The sequence below is a fragment of the Manis javanica genome, chromosome 5, assembly GCF_040802235.1.
Source record: "Manis javanica isolate MJ-LG chromosome 5, MJ_LKY, whole genome shotgun sequence".
NCBI lineage: Eukaryota > Metazoa > Chordata > Mammalia > Pholidota > Manidae > Manis > Manis javanica.
The window spans coordinates 117,441,067-117,458,438 of NC_133160.1; the positions used below are offsets into that span (position 1 = coordinate 117,441,067).

Genomic DNA, 17,372 nt, shown 5'->3' on the forward strand with positions numbered 1-17,372 from the left:
TTTAGATATTCATGGTATCAAAATTATCAACCTTTTTTTGTCATTTCTTATATGCTTAGATTCTCAACTTCACTTGGATAAATATACATATATGTTTCCATCTAAGTCTTTTGCATGGTTTTATTCTTAATTGTTGGGTCCATGTAGAATTTATTTTAGAGGGTAGTCTTAAATAACACTCTAGTTTAATTTTTTCCCCAGTACTCAATTGTTATAGCAAGATTAATTAACTAACATATCCCATGGTTTTGAAGTCCAGTTTATCATATACCAAATTTTCATGTTAAAATGTGTTTTTGGGTTTTAACATGTTATGATAATTATTCTAGTCTATTGTCTATCTAATGATATAAATCTCTCTCCCCTCTACCCCATGTACAATTTGCTATTCATCCAGTGTTTTGGCTTTTAAAAAAATTATATAAAATTATGTCTCTCCAGAATAATTCTTTTTTTGGTGCCCAGAACTTACTCTTTACATAAAGGATTTTTATTTTACTTTTACCTTTCCTAATTTGAGAATTCTGTACTAGAATATCAAACACATCTACACACAATAAATCAGTTGCCATCAAAAAGATTTATTGAAGGAAAATCAGCAAAATGAAAACAGACCCATTTAAAAGTCTGTGTCAGAAAAGAAGGAAGATGTATCCTTGAATTGCTAACCAAAAGCATAAGAAGAGTGTGGTATCAATGCTTAAGACCTGAAAGAAATTAACAAAAATTTAGGAAAGAAATTTTAGAGAAAGAAAATTAAATCGATTCTTATATTTTACACAATGTTGTATTTGACAAAGGTACATGTTTGTAAATTATCATTTTGCCTTAGTTCATATCCATTGTGAGCCAAGAATCCTGTGCTATTTCTTACGTTTCTTACATGTGGGTGCTAAACAATTACCAAATATCCCTAATTCTTATACGAGTGAGGATTGCAAATATATTTTTTAGTAGAAGAGAATAATTGGTTGCATACTAATGAAAAAATCTGTTTAGAGTAAGCACTTTAAATCTTTTACTACTACAGTTTTTTGGAAAGATGTTAATTTGATTTCATCATCTATTTAACTCACAGAAAAATATGCTATTAAGGGTTAACTAACGTGACATACATCATGAAATGTAGCAGCAAATGAACTTATTTATTGCTCTTCCATCAAATCCCTGAAGCCTGCGATTGAAGGCTTTATATTAACTTAAGTAATTAATATATCTCAGTTAAGCTTCATGATACTTGGGGAACACTTATACTGCTGTTTTTTAAGTTTCCATAAATATATTCAGTTGCATGACCTCTGTTCCTAAACAACTTCATTGTCTAATACTCGCCTTCAATTCCTGCATTCTTTCATTTCTTGAGATTTTTGCTGGCTGGACAAACTACTCAGGTATTAGAACTAGCTTTCTAGGCAACTGCACAATTCTGCGTGGCACCTGTTTTGTTGCTTTCAAATCGGGAACTCATCTGGCTCTTTCAGTATTTTAAAGACCCCTGTTTCAGCTGTAGAAGTGTCTTCCTTGTGGTTTAGCAATATCAGGATCAGGGGCAGTTCTGGAAAATGTCAGTATCCTTAGTTACAGATTCTATTCTCTTCTCTTCAGACAAATCTTCTTTTGTTGTAGCAGGTGAATCTTCCATGAGGTTCATAGCTACTCATGTGGAGGTGGTGAAGTTGTATCTGGATTCAACAGCAGTAACCAAAACAGGATGGTTCTCTGCTTCATTTACAGTCTCTCTCTCCACCCAAACACTGGCTGCATCCCAGGACTCTTCATCGTTTAACAGAATAACTTCTGGGTTGTCTTTGTCTCTTTCGACAATGGCAGTGAGTTCAAACAGAGTGATGAACATTTCCTTATCAGGGTCAGCTAATTGTGGCACAGCATTGGGAGAATCCTCTGAAAGAATTAAGTCAATTTCAGTTATTTTCTCTTTTGTAAAGGCGGTCATGTCTGGAATAGTGTTGAAGTTTTTTTCAGTAGCTGGACAGATGTCAGTGTCAGGAATAGATGAGTCAGTGACTGGGACAGCTTCATCAGCGGTAACACTGGGTTTAACTGCATACATGAAAAGGTTAACATCTGGTTCCTTTTCCTCAGCTGGAAGGTCAAGGGTGTCACCAGTGCTGGTGATGCCTTCCTTTAGGGTGCCTGAGACTGTAGACACTATTGAGACATCTCCATCCTCTGTCTCAGTGATCTCCAAGAGAATATCTTCCTTTGCTGTATTAATGGATAAATCTATTAAAGAAACAGTAGCAAGTGGTGATGAGATATTACCAATTTTCACTGGAATGAAAGTCTCCATAGTAGAGTCATTAGCCCCGGAGTATGTAGTGCCTGTCAGAGTGGTAAGTTCTGTCAGATGGGTTGATGACTTAGTAATATGGAACTCAACTTCTGCTCTTCGTCTTCCGTTTGGAGATGTAAGCTTGCTGCCTGTAGTTGAAAAAGCATTTTCTAGCTCACAGTCATTCGCTGAAGTGACATGTTCTCCTTCTGAAGTAACAGTTGTTTCTGGTCTAGGAATACATTTTTGGCAAACCATCTTCAGCCACGGGGGAAAGTTGCACCACGCACGCCCACAGGTCTTTCGCTGGGCCGAGTGGAGTCCCCAGGCAGGAGAGGGGTGCTTATCACAGTGGCTGAAGTGCGGGTCATCATGCTGATTGTTGCATCAGCCCCCGGCCTGGCCAGGGGCACTGGCTCTCCTCGGAGGCTGTGTCTGTGCTCTGACTGGGTGTCTACTTGCAAGTGTATTGATACTAAATGAAAAGACAATGGAGCCCTCTCTGATTATGAAACCAACATTTACAGCCAAATATTTTAATTGCAGTGAACTGGGGATTTACCGTGTTGCTGTTTATAAGGGGTGTGTCTTGCAGTATGGAGCTAGTGTCCCTCGAAGCAGACATAGCTAAGTTGCCAGGAACCTTGTGGGTTTAATATCACTGAGGGAAACTCCAGAAGCCAGAAGAACATTAGCATCACCTTTATGTTGCATTTCTTTCAAGTAAGTAACCATCTTTTTGAAGGGAAGCATCTTCTCTTGAGATTCTTGGTATTTAAATGTCTAAGAAATATTAATGGCATTTTGGGCAGTGAATGTATCTGCAGAAGGTAATTAGGTAGTAGGAATTTCAGTTAGTCCACTTCTTCAGAGAAGGAATTCTTATTTTTTAAGCAGGGAAAATGAAAAACTATTGGCCTTAAAGGGTCTTTGTAATTTTCTTCATTGTAATCCTTACTTTTTCTTGAATTAACTTGAAGAACAGTGAAAATGTCAAATTTTGTAGGCTTGATTTCTCTAGAAATATTTTCCTATAGAGAGTATTACTTCAATCCAAAAGGAATTTTTTGGCAGAGAGTTGGCATAAGTCAACATTCATCCGGAAACAAGATCAGGGTGTGGAATAAACTGTATTAGCCTTTAGAATTGTATCCTCAATTTCAGAGGAAATTTTTTCTATAATGATGTTAGTTATATCGGTCATCAACATTTTGTTATCATCCTTAAGGTTTAGTCAACTAGATAAAAGGAGATTGTAATCTGGTGTTAATGTCTCCCCAGTGGCATTAGAAGAAAGAATTTTCAGATTTAGATGCAACTAAACCTGAAGGAGGACAGCCAGAACAGTGGTTTCTGTCTCAAGGACAAATATTTATTCTTCATTAATAAGGATTCAGCCTCAAAGTTTACAGTGTCTTCTCTAAGTTAATTGGCCTGGTATAGATTTATCACCACTCTCTGTAGAAATATCAGATAGGTTTTAAGGTGGACATTTTATTTTTCTTAAAGGTATGGGCAGCTTCTCCAGAAACATTTTTGCTTCAAGGAGATGGCACTATTGAGGCCTCTAATGTCTTTATTGATAAATATAATTCTGTCAGCCTCAGGGACAGGGAAGGGAGTCTCAAGTTAGTGACAGACACAGGTTCTTTATTTCTAAATAGAAATACTATTGTTTCCAGTGGCAATAAAGGAAATTACAGGGTAAAGCCATTCCCTGAGTCGGTTAACTTAATGGGAGTTTTTGAAATCCTCTCCTTTTTTTCTTATCATCTGTTTGTGAAACTTAATTCAGTATAAGGCATGCTATAAACAGAAGATTTGGTATTCTTTTGGGGGAATTTTTTGCATGTAGAAATAGGGAAAAAGGAAGATGTTAGCTGTATAAGTGCTAGAAGTTATTTTGCAATCCTCAGAATATGTGAATAGAGTTAGAAAAAGGAGTAAAATACCCATGAGCATTGAATCCTTGGTAACACATGTCAGGTGAAATGTTGCTATCTTCACAGATACTGATTTGTCAAATAGTTTATAATTTTAGGATTACTCGTGTGGTCACACCAACTATATTTCTGCTAACATAGCTGTGAGGTGGAATCACATTGATTGTGGCATAATGTTTTTCTCTTCTTTGGGGAATATTACTACCACAGCTTGTGTTTTTTAAAGCTCGACCTCAAAAAGGACACCAGATTGAGAGTGTGCATCATCCTTCAAAGAGTGAAAAATCCTGGTGGGACTGCTGGCATTCCAGCAATCTGGAGGATGGAATTGGAATCATCTGCTCTAGGGAATAGCATATACTCTTATTTGACCAAAAGATCATTACCATAAGAGATATTAGCTGACTTAAGAACAGAGGATCAGAGTCTTTAAGTTTCACTCTGTCTGAATAGTGGTTTCTTCTGTTCTTGTAGTTGTCTATTACACTAATGAGAACCTTTTGCTTTTTCTCAGTAAAGTACAAATTTATATCTGTTGACATGTCTCTTAGAGTATGTATCTTCCATATGTCTGCAGCTGTAGCAAAATTTGCGTGGTAACATGTTTTATTTGCCCTACATTTTGAGATGTTTGGCTCAGTGATTATGCTTTCTAAGTAGCGACTTCTGTAGGTCCATGATGAGAGGCTTTCTTTTTTTTTTTTTTAAGTGAAATAGTAGAAATTGCTGACACATGGGGGAAATTTCTCAATAAGCCTCCAGGAGTGTCTTCTGGCACATTTATTATTTTCAGGGATACTTGACTAGCAGATACAGACTTTGACAATGCCAATATCATAGTGATATCTATCACTGAGACTTCCTTTGCATGGAGAATATCTTGGGATTTATCAGAAAAAATGTCATGGGTAATTTTGAAAGAATCAACTGAGTCAAGTGATGTCTCTTATAGACAACAGAGCTCCTATTTTAGAAAGAGCCTTATGTATCTCCAGATTTTTAAGTTTACTGGAGAAACTAGAGCTATTAATCTATATGGAGGTGATTATAATCATTACTGGAATGTAGTTGTTGAGAAGTTTAAGGTTCAATATCTTCATTCACAAAAGCATTTCCACTTTCAGAAACAGTGAGGAAAGTGAGAGGAGTAATTAAACTTTGAAATTTGGTTATATCAATAGCCAAATTTTTGTCCTTTTCCCCTCTGGTGACTGGAATGTCGGGTGCATGAGTAAGGAAATTATAAAAGTAGGGCGTGTTGGCCTGTGGGCTGGCTGTTTCTTTGTTTTCAAAGAAGGTGGCGTTTATGGCAGGGTCAGTCGTGACCTTTATGTCTGCTTGTTTGTAATAGGCTTCTCATTATTTATCTTTTGTAGTGTTTTTATCTGTGACTAAGAAAAATCAGCCCTAAAACAAGTGTTTACTTCAACCTCTTTTTTAGCTTGTGGTAAAATGGAAATTTCTTGACACCTAGGTGATATTTTTTCTTTGTCCAATGATGGATTCATATGTGGCATTTGTGTTTTCTGAAGTTTGAAATAGTATTTGTTGCTCTGAGATTGGCTCCGTTAAACTCCAGCTGAGAATTTCATTCTACCAGGGAAATGATTTCCCTGTAAGGTGACGATTTTTCATCAGTGGGAATAACGGTAATTGCTTCCACTGGGCACGTTGGAGATCTCAGTCATGGAGTGCGTCTCCTGAAGAACAGATTTTGCGACTTCTTGGGTATGTGAAAGCTTGAGTAAGCTGTTACAGGGACAATGTCATAATCCTTATAGAATGACTTGTTATCAGCAGTGGCATTTTTATTCACACAATAAGGCTTTAAGTTAACATCTTCTAGAGAGTATGTTTCTCATTTCCTGTTTTCATATTTACATCTATAAGATGATTTGCTTAAAACTCAGTAGCTATGTCTTTCACTGCAGATGCTTTGATTATATCCCTTGTGTAGTAGACACTTGGTTTACTATTTTCGTTAGGAAGAAGGGTGGAAAACTTGATGGCTGTTTTCTTGGGTTCTGAATTTTGATCACCAGTGGCATGAATGTTAAAAATGTTATTTTTGGTGACAATAGTATCATGTATGTTATACTTGATATCGGCCATATTGCCTGCAGAACCAGTGGAATCAGTCTGGAAAACAGCATAGGTCAAGGCGAGAGCCTTTGGGATCATTTGCCTGTTAGTATTTTGCCGTTCTGAGACAAGGCCTTCATTGAAGTAAGGTGAGTCTGTAGACACAGACTACGAGGCTGTTGATACTAACATCGTTGGGTAATAGAAATTCTCACTTTGTACAAGTCTGGGGACTGCAGTTTCTTCAGTAGGAGTATTAGTAGTTAGAATAAGAGTTTCAGGTAGTCCCCTAGATGAGGGTCTTACAAGCATGGCACTCTGTGATGATGGAAGGCTATAAAGGCCCATGTTATTTTTATTTAGTGGAGGTAGCAGAAATGTTTGGCATATTGGCATATTTTTCAAAGGATAAAAGAAAGCAAGAGCTGTGTTGATTGCAGCTCCTCTGTTTTCATTCACATGGGAGATCTCATCACTGGGAAGCTAAGCTGAAGGAAAATTACTCAACCTTGAACCAGATACTGCAGCTCTACCTGTTCCATCTTCAGTAAGGTCAGGTATATTGGATGTGGTAGCATCTGCTCTCCTGGGTGTAAGTGTCTTATAAATGGTAGGTGATGTGTTTTTCCTGAGGAAATTAGCACTGTTTTTTAAAGCAAGATTAGTAGTATCAGTTGTGAATGATCTGCTGTCAACTCTGGGGTTTGTGTCTGGAGAAAGGGAATACTTGATTATGCTATTTCCCAAGTCCAAGTCTTCAGACAGAGTTATGGTGTCATCATCACCATTTATGGTGCTTTTTCCCATAGATGTTTTGTCAAAAAAGCTAGAAGAAAATTTCTTACTGGCATCAATTAGGAAGTGAGCTTTGGATCTATGAGGTTTGATATTGACATTAGTATTGGAATCTTTGAGAGTAATGCCATCAGTGTCAAAATTTTTGTTTTCCTGTCTAGAACTCATAGCTTGGTAGTTTTTTTTAGCTTTGAACTCTGGGTGTATTGTTTTGGATAGACTGTCTGAAGCAGCACCTGTGGTATATAGTGGGTGAGACAAAGTGTCTTGGGGGTGTATATGAGTGTACTCATTGTCATAAGTGAATTATTTTCTCTATCCTCTAACTCTGAGACATGCTTATCTGAGACATATTCAGAACCACTGTCATTGGACATAATAGTTATATGGTCACATATGTTGGAGTGATTTTGCCTGCAGAAGAAATGTCATCTATCCTTTCTGAAATGTCTTCTGTAAAATAAACATCTTTGTATTCAGGAACTGTCTCTTTCTCTATAAGATCTTCATACCAAAATACATTCTCTTTTAAAGTACTTGCCATGTCTTCTTCAGAGGTGATAGGTGAAATGACAATGTCATCAGACGGAATAATTATTTCCTCAGGTGGAATGTTATAATCAATACTTTTTGTCACATCTTTTCCCATCACAGTAACAGGAAGAAGTTCAGGATATTTGAAAGTTCTCATGGATGCTGTGAAATCAGAAGGAGGAACAGCTGGCCTCCATTGTAGATCATATAATCCAGTTGGAGTCTTTGTGATGGACCTTCCTATGTTAGTGACTTTATCATGAGAGGCAGGCCTAGATGCTTCTGGAACAGTTAATGTGGAATCAGCTAAAAGGATTCCTTTGAAGTTGGGGGGTACTTGAGGTTTGAAGGAAGTAGTATCAAATTTAGCAGTGAAAGAATTATCCATATTATTGTTACCCATGGATAGAGGACTGTGCTGAGTTGCTGATGGGAGGATTTCCGCCATAGTTGGGATGAAATCTGCTGTACTTGTAAAATGACTTGATTCCAATTTAGCAGCAGGATCTTCTTGATCAAAAAGATTTGCTATTTTCCTTCTCTTATAAACTGTGTTTTGAGAGTCTTTTCTAGGGTAAAAGGCTTTCATCATTGCTCTCTGAGATTTGTAATGATTTTTGCCAGTCCTAGGTTTATGATTGAAAGGAGTATCTTTATTCAGAGAGAAAAATGAATCAACTTCACCATCTTCAGTACCATCTGCAAAAGTAGTTGATCCAGTTGGAGGAGCATTCCAAGCCAATGGATAGGAATGAATGTTACCATGAGTTATTACGATCTGCCTCCCTGGATCATGACCTCCATTAATGGAATCAGCATATTCAGTTCTTCTCTCTATCACTTCTGACCTAGTTATTAAAGATTCAGGCAAGGAGTTATCTGTCATTAGATCAGAGTTTTCAGGGTCTTCAGTTAAGGAATTTGGTGGCAATAGAGGTGAGACTCCTTTAGAGTTAACATTGTCTTCTACAGGGAACATAGCATCACCTTGTTCATAACTGCCTTCAGTAGAATCAGCCACGGTGCTGGCTGCCATATTCACTGATGAGGAAAACATGGAAACTCTGTTGTTTGCTTCCCCAGTATTTTTACTGGTGAAGAGATTATCATTATCAGGAATGACATTGAATTCAGTCAAAGGGCTAATGTTGTTTTGTGAATAGGGTTTATCTGCCAAGTTTGGTTTATGTTTATTTGCATCTAATATGGCTGATATGGTGGTCTTTGCTTCATCTGGGACAACATTATTATAAAAAGCAGAGGAGATGCCTCTCCTTTTCAGTTGGTCTTTATATTCTATGGGATTGGTGGTCACAGCAGGATCAGTAAGATCAGTTGTGAATATCTTGTTCTCTCCCAGTCTTGTCATTAGTTCAGTGTCTGCAATAAATGGATACTCCATTCTTTTGCCCTTAGGAAAAGTGATGATGCTGTTATCTCCAAGTAAAGAACCATTTCCCATAATTGTTTCATCTAGAGACCCAGGTAAAAATATTGAATTTGAATCAGTTAGAGAATAAGTCATGAATCTGGGAAACTTAGTATTAAAATTGACAATAGAACTTTTGGGAATAGTAGCATCATTGTTAGAATTTTCCTTTATGGGGGTGAAGCTTTGGTGTTCTTTGGTGGTTCTGATATAAACAGGAGATCCCTGGGATAAACGTTCAGAGACTGCAGCACTGATATAGGGTGATTGAGACTTGAATACATTGGAGCCATTAGTGAGTGTGATCTTTCCTATAAAAGGACCATTTCCATTTTTCATTAGTTCAGAGACATAGTTATCTTCTACATACTCAAGAACATGGTCAACAGGCACAGTAGTTACTATATCCACATTATTTGCACCTGCTAAAAGAGTGTCATGTGGCTCTTCTGAAATGTTTTTTATAAAAGGAACTACTTCAGTGGGTATATATCTCTCTATAAAAGTTTCATCTGCAAATTTATTGTTATTGATAGTATTTTTCATGCCTTTTGTTGAAACACTGATTGTAGGTAAAATCATGTCTTTGTCAGATGGAGTATTGCTTTTTCCAGGTGGAATGTTGTCATTAGTCTTTGCTGTGGTGTCTTTTTTCATTTTGATAACTGGATCAAGTTTAGACTGTCTAGTTGAACTCATGAATGTTGTGAAATCAGGAGGAAGAAGAGTTGATTTCCATTGTGGTAGGTCATGTGTCTCAGAGGGTGCGTTTGCAATGGTCCCTACTCCGACAGCAACTTCAGGGTAAGAGCTTTGATGATTAGACTTAGATGCTCCTGGAAGAGTTAATGTGGAATCAGTTGAAAAGATTTCATTTAAATTGTTGTGTTCTTGAGGTTTAGTAGAAGTAGCATCAAATTTACCAGTTAAAGAATTATCTTTCAATGCACTTGCATCTTTTGGAAGAAAATTGCCTGCGTCAGAAATATGGCCTCCCTCTTCTACACTGTTGTTATTCTTGGACTGGGTTTTAGGCTCAGATATTGAGGGAAGGGTTTTTTTCATAGCTGGATTAAGAATGGCTGCATTTGTAATGTGATTTAAATAAAATTTAGTAGCTGAATCTTCTTGATCAGAAGAGACATATGGCCTATGGTGAAAGAATTTTGTAGGAGTAAAGGCTTTCATAATTGTCCTTTGAGGTTCAGAATATACTTCATCCATCTCAGATTTAGAAATGTCAGTAGTTTCTCTGTTTACTGAGGGCAGTGAATCAAACCCATTATTTGTAGGGTTGTCTGTAAAAGGAGTGAAGCCAATGGGAAAATTTGTTGAGGTCAGGGAGAAAGCCTTGAGGTCAGTTTTATTTTTAGAGGGACCATCACCATCATTAACAGAATTAGGGTATTCAGCCACTGTCTCAAACGTGTTTGACCATGCAATTGAAGAATTTACCAAGGAGTTATTTGTCACTGGGTCAGAGATTTCAAGATTTTCAGTTGAGGCGTAAGGAATGAACATGAGTTTTTCTGGAATTTGTAGACCTAGGAATTCTTTAGACCTAACAATATCTTCTGACAGCATAGGATTACCTACTTCATAACTACCCTCTGTGGAAAGAGTAGTGATATCATCCATGGTGTGGACTATATTCATAGGTAAAGAAGAGATTAAAGCCCCATTGCTGAAAACTTCACTATCTTCATTAATGAAAGAAAGTTTACCATCAGGTATAGCATCAAATTCAGCCAAAGGAATAATGCTGCCCCTTGAGTATTTTATTTTTGCCATATTAGTTTTACCTTTATCATTGTCCATTCTGGATGATAACATGTTTTCTGTGTTGCCTTGAGCATCAGTGTTATAAACAGCAGATGAAGTAACTTTCTTGTAGGATTGATTCTTATTTTTCAATGGAGAGGAGCTCATAATGGGATCGGTGGGTTCATCTGGGAACATCCTTTCCTCTACCATGGTTACAGTTATTTCTGGCTCTGGACCAAGGGTATATTCCAAACTTTCGTTTTCAGGGAGAGTGACAATATCATTTTCTCTTAGAGTATCCCTTTTCAGAGTTGTTTGACCTAGAAATTTGTGAAAAATCTCACTTGTGTGAGTTAGGGGGTCAGTCAGAGATTTGGAAGCCTTAGACTTCAAATTGTCAGTGGGACTTTTGAGGCCAAGAGCATCGAAGTCAGAACTGGTGTGCTCCTCTCTAGATAAATCTTGCAGCATTTCTTTAGTTTTGATCTCAGTTGGGGCTTTTGGAAATAAATGTTCAGAGACATCAAAACTGGAGTAGAATGGATGAGACCCAACTATTTTAGGGTCATAGGTGAGAGTAGTTTTCTCAGTAATAAGATTGTTTTTTGACTGCTGTGGTTCAAGGACATATTCATTTGTGACACTCATTTGTGATTTGTCCTCAGTCACAGTGCTTATTATATCCTCTTTACTTGGAATATTTTCATCATCTAAAGTAATGTCTGAAATTCTTTCTATAGTAGGACCTTTTTCATATTCAGTGATTATATCTTTATATGTAAAGTTTCTGTGCATAAATCTTTTATTAAAAATAGCATTCAGCATGTCTTTTGTTGAAACATTGGTGTTAGCTGAAATGAAGACTTTGGGAGATGGAGTATTTCTTTTATCAAATGGAATGTTGTTATTAATCTTTGTTGTAGTACCTTTTTTGACAACAGGATCAAATTCAGAATATTTAGGTGAACTCACAGAAGTCGTGAAATCAGAAGGAGAAAGAGTTAACTTCCATGGCAGCCCATAGGCACCAGCAGAAGCATCATGAAACAACTTTGCTGTGCCTGCATCTTCATCAAGAGGTGCAGAGTTTTTGTCTTCAGGCTTTGAAATCTTTTCCAGAGACATGGTGGGAGCAGCTGAAAGAATTCCTTTTAAATTGGGAGGAGCTTGAGGTCTAGCAGAAATATTAAATTTTCCAATGAAAGAATCATCTTTCAATGTCCTTGAATCTCCTAAAACAAAATTGTCTGCGCGGACAGAGTCCTCGGTTAAAATGTTAGGCATAACAATGATATTTGCAGTTGTTAGTGGAGGTGGGGGTTCTCTAGACTTAATGTAATTTTCATTAGTTTGCATAGAATCACCCCTCTCATTACTGTTCTTGAGGGAAAGAGCTGTGGTATTAGTCAAAGTGTAAGTTGTTTTCATGGGTGAATAAGAAGCTGAAGCCCTGTTTTTCTTATTTTCAGAATCTTCATTAACAAAAGGAAGTTCATTATTAAGATTGACATTGAATATAGCTGAAGGACCAGTGGCATCCTGTGAATGGTAACTCTCTGCCTGGAAAGTTTTGTCTTGATTATATTTCAATGTAGGTGATATAGTGGGTTCCCTCTGGGAATTAAGAGCAGTGAACGGGACGTATCTCCTGTAGTTGTGGATTACTGGAGTTGTCCTTGTGGTGAGATCAGTGATTTTATCTGGGAACATCCTGCTTTCTCCAACAGTTTCCATTGCTTCTGGAACTGAAGCATTCATATGCACAATCCTTTTGGCTTCTGGAAGAATGATGATAATGCCATTTCCAGTTGGAGTGCCCCTTTCTGGAGCTAAATCATCTGGAAACTCAGGGGAAATTTTTCTATTTCCATCTGTTAGGGAGTGAGTCAAGGTTCTAGGTGAATTACTTTTGAACTCAGCCGCATAATCTTTGAAGAAGGTGTCATTTTCATCAGAATCAGGGTTTCCTTTTCTGGAGATCAGCATTTGGTATTTTGGTTTAGTTTTGAGTTCTACAGGATTTTCATTCAACATACTCTCAGTGACATGTGCAGTGAAGAAGGGAGCATGAGATCCAAAGCTATGGAGTCCTTGGAAGAAGGAAGGTGTTTTTGTGGTGGAGCTCTTTTCTTCTTCTTCTACATAAGAGGTATTTTCCTCTGATACATATTTAAAAGTACTGTCATCAAGCATAATGTTCATTATATTCATATTATTTGGATTATTTTCCTTTGCCATAAAAGCCACATCTGACTGTGCTGAAAAGTCCTTTGTAAACGGAATTACTTCATATTGAATTACATTGTCTTTTTCTGCAGAATCTACATGTCTTTTTCCATTAATAATGTTCCTTATATTGTTGATAGTGATGGTATTGTCAGGTGAAATGATTTTTTTGTCAGCCAGGACAACTGTCTCATTAGATATAAGAGATTCATTGGTCATATTTGTGTTGCTCTCTCCTGGACGAAGTTCAGAATTACTGATTTTAATAAAATCAAAAGCAAAATTAGTAGGAGGAAGTGTTGGTTTCAGGGGTAGATGATATAACTTATTATAAAAGTTTGTGAGAGACCTCTCTAAGTTATCATTATCTAGAGGAAATGAATCCCTGGCCCTTGGCTTTGTCAGCTTTGTTGTGCTCATTGTAGAATCAGGGTGAAGTGTTTCTTGTAAAGTCCCAAGTGTTTTCTGTCCAGTAGAAGCAACACCAGGCTTAATAATGAAAGGATTAATGTTCACTGAATTTACCTTTCTCAAATACTTGGGGCTTTTGGCTTCTGAAGTAGAGGATTCATCCTCTCCAACAGCCATATCTTCACTGAGGAATGCATTAGCCTCTGTTGCTGAGGTAGTGATTTCTCTTACAGATGGATTGATAACTGCTTTATTTACACTGTGATTTACAGCATAGTCAGGAGTTTTATTTATCTGTTCTTTTTTGCGTAGTGTAAGTTGAAGGACTCTATCAGGTGCAAAGGCCATAGTGTCAGTTTTATCATTACTGTCCTCATGTACAGTGATAGGTATGTCAGTGACTGCATTTATGGGAGTCTCTGAGAAAGGAGTAGGGTCTTGTAGAGGAACAGAGTAGACTGTGGAGAAGGGCTGAAGGTCACTTTGCACCTTAGTGGCTTCCCAGTTTTGGTCAATGATAGTAGAATGCTCACCCAGTGGCTCTGACAACTCTAATGTGACCAGTGTATCAGATAAAGAATCATAATTTTCTCTGAGAGTGATTGCAGTTCTAGGTCTCTTCTGATTGGGAATTAATAGAGATTTTAATTTTATGGGTGAGATACCATCTACTGCAGGCATGGTGGAGTCATCATTTTCATTGCTTTCCTTACTGTCAAAGGCAGAGGCATTAGGAAAAATGGTGGTGGCATTTGTTGGCACTTTGGCGGTATTGAGAGAATTCAAAGAAGCTATTAAGTCTGTTTGGGTCGTGCCTTCAGTAACTTCACTCATGTAGGAGAAATTCTCAGCCTGGGAGGCAATGTCCTGAGCCAAGGGGTTCATGTGCTCCTCTGAAGGTATCAGCTCAGCTAAGTCCATTTTATTTTCATTGACATTTGATATTTCTAATGTGATGGTATCTTCCAACTTTGGGGCAGCTATTTTATGAGCAGTGGGTAAAATGTCTTTCCTGTAGAAATGACCTTGACTTTTTATGGGGGTGGCGATCACAGCATGATCAGTGGCCACAGCACCGAGTGTCCTGCTCTCTTCATTGGTTTCGGTGTATGGCACAAAGGAGTCCTTCCTTCCTTTATTTCCAAAATCAGAAACTTTAGGGAGAATGATGCCAGCATCATCTTCAGGGAGAGTGCCCTTTCCCACAGATGATCTCTCTAGAAGCTCGGGGGGAAAAGCCTCACCCGCATCAGTTAGGGAGAGTGCCATGTTTTTCAGATGCTGAGTATTGAAGTTTTCGGTGTAATCTTTGGAAGAAATGACAATATCAGAGTCAAAATTTTCCTTTTGGGGAATAATAGTTTGGTATATTTCTTCTGTTTCAAACTCAGGGTGAGTTATTCTGTACAGAAGACTTTTTGAGATCTCACTTGTAGAGGAGGGTGTATGAGATAAAAATCCATTGGGTCCATGTGTAAATTGAAAAGGTTTGTTAATAGGGCTGTATTCCTCTTCTAGTTCAAACTGATTTGAAATATATTCAGAATCACTTTTAGAAGGTTCAAGAGTGATCAAGTCCATTGCATCTAGATGATCTTCCTTTGCCAGAGAAGTGCCAGGTTTAAGAATATAGGAATCATCTCTCAGTGTCTTTATATATCCCAGGGATAGAGGAGTACCTGCTCCAGATGTATGGTAATAATTGTCCATAGTTACGTCTTCAGAGGAGACAGGAGTAGAAAAGGCTTCAGGTGTAATAGCTGAATGAGAATTTGTTATTCTTCCTTTAGCAATTTGGTCTTTTTCTGTTCCTGGATCAATTTGCTTATCAGTATGTGATGCATCATGTGTCCTGGAAATTGCTATACCTAATAAATCAGTGCCTTCCAGGGTAGGGTTTATATTACTTTTCATTGGAATCCTAAAATCTTGCATTACAAAGGTAGACCTTTCAGGGGAAAAGATATAGCCTTTTCGGACATTTTCTTTCATGATTGGATAGATAATATCACTGCCAAAGAGCGCAGCATGTTCAGCAGCAATATTACTGTTGCTTGCAGTCACTTTTTCTTGAAAATCAGGAGTGAATTTTCCTTGTAGAGGTTTTGAGATTTCAGCCATATGGGAGGATGCAGGGTTCTCAAACTCTAGTTGGTCAGCTGTGGTTTTGGGTGTTCCTTTGAATCTGGGGGAGTTGTAGCTCTCAGAGTCCTGAGAGTAATGCATGGCTGCCCAGTTTTTGCCTGTAGGAACCTTATCACCAGCAATAGGTATAATAATATGGTCCTTGCCATTTTCTTCTTTAAGTATATCTTCTTCCTTTGCCCTAATGCTGATGTCTTTTTGGGGATCCGCTTCATGGTTTAATCTTGGTATATAAAACATGGTGTCAGCATCTCCTTGAGAAGCAGTGGTGGCAGCTAAGGGGAGAGACTTACTTTGAAAAGTTTTGGATATTATAAAAGCTGCCAAAGAGTTATTTTTTATAGGATTTTTTGCTTGAGAATGATTGAAAGGGGCAACAGACTTCATGAAGTTAGAGGAATTAGCTATTAATAGAGTGCTATCATCTCCAGACACATTGGGATCTTCTCTGGAAATGCTAAAGTCATCTCCTAGTTGATTAGGTTCACTGTTATGAATACTGACTTCATTCATGGTTAGAGTACCTTTGTTAATTGGTGAGGTGGCATAGGAAATATCACCAGGTACAGTTGTAATGCCAAGAGGGATATTTGTGATTTTGGGCCCAGCTGTTTTGCCTGTGTTGGCCAGTCTCTGAGCATTGCTTGAAGTGATGGCAGCAGGGGTTTGATAGCCATCTCTGGAATCAATAAGGTCTGCATTGTCCACTGGGGAGGGTGAGAGTTTACGTTTCATGATGGTCCGGGCAACATTTGAGTTCTCCTTGGTGATAGAAAGTGGATTATCAGTGATTACATTGTAGTATAAATTAGGGTGTAAAGGATGATCCATTCTTCCATGTTGGGGGATAGAATTGCTAGGTGAAAGGAATTCAGGGCCATCTGCTGCTTCTGCATTCTGTTTCACAGCTACACTTTCACCCAAACCATTAAATATTGTGTTGGTGGCCATTGTTTTCAAATGTATTTTGTCATTTGCAGGTTTAGTGACATCATATGGAACATCAATGTTTTCTTTCCCAGGAGTGGTGAGATACCTGGCATTTGTTACTTCAGCAGTAGGTGTACTACTTAGCTGGGAAAGAGACTTTGTAGTGTCAACAGCTATAACACCATTCCTTTCAAAACCACTATCTTCTGATTCAAAGTACTTGAAATGATGTGCTGGTGCAAGATTTTCTTTTATTTGAAAAACAGCATCATTTTCCACGACAGACTTTTCTTCCACATAGGGAGTTGATTCTTCTTCAATAGCTATTTCTTTGTCTGTTGGACTTTCAAATCTTTCTCTTAGCAAATGAATACCAGCCGGCTCTGCAGGCAGGGAGGTAATGGCTACTGTGGGCCTTCCTTCTGGCATGGTGGCTTTACTGATCATCATTTCATAACCGTCAGTCATATTTGTGGTCCCCTTCCCTGTACTGGAAATGACATTATATTCATCACTGGGAGAGGTGAAATCATCCGTAAGGAAAGTAGACTCCAGTGGAATGTTCAAAGGATCTACTTTGATTTTCCATTTTTCTATAATGGCATCATTAACAAGATGAGGATTGTTAGCCACAGGGTCTGATACCCAAGTATCAGTCAAGGAATCATCTTTAATTAGCAGAGTGTTTTGAACTTGAGTATTCTGTACATTGGGCATTAAGGTAGATGATTTGGGTACAGATGGAAGAACATATCCTTTGTTCATAGGGAAGTCTGTTTGAGGTTTGGGGCCTGCACCACCATCAGCATGATTGTTATTA

General features: G+C 37.9%; 1 protein-coding gene across 1 annotated transcript; it reads right to left on the reverse strand.

Annotated features, from left to right (window-relative positions):
- Window positions 1-1,451: 1,451 nt before the first annotated feature.
- Window positions 1,452-2,551, reverse strand: CABS1 (calcium binding protein, spermatid associated 1). The gene is given in 2 exon segments (XM_017642624.3): window positions 1,452-1,564; window positions 1,567-2,551. Coding segments are annotated over 2 exon segments (1,098 nt in total).
- Window positions 2,552-17,372: the final 14,821 nt, after the last annotated feature.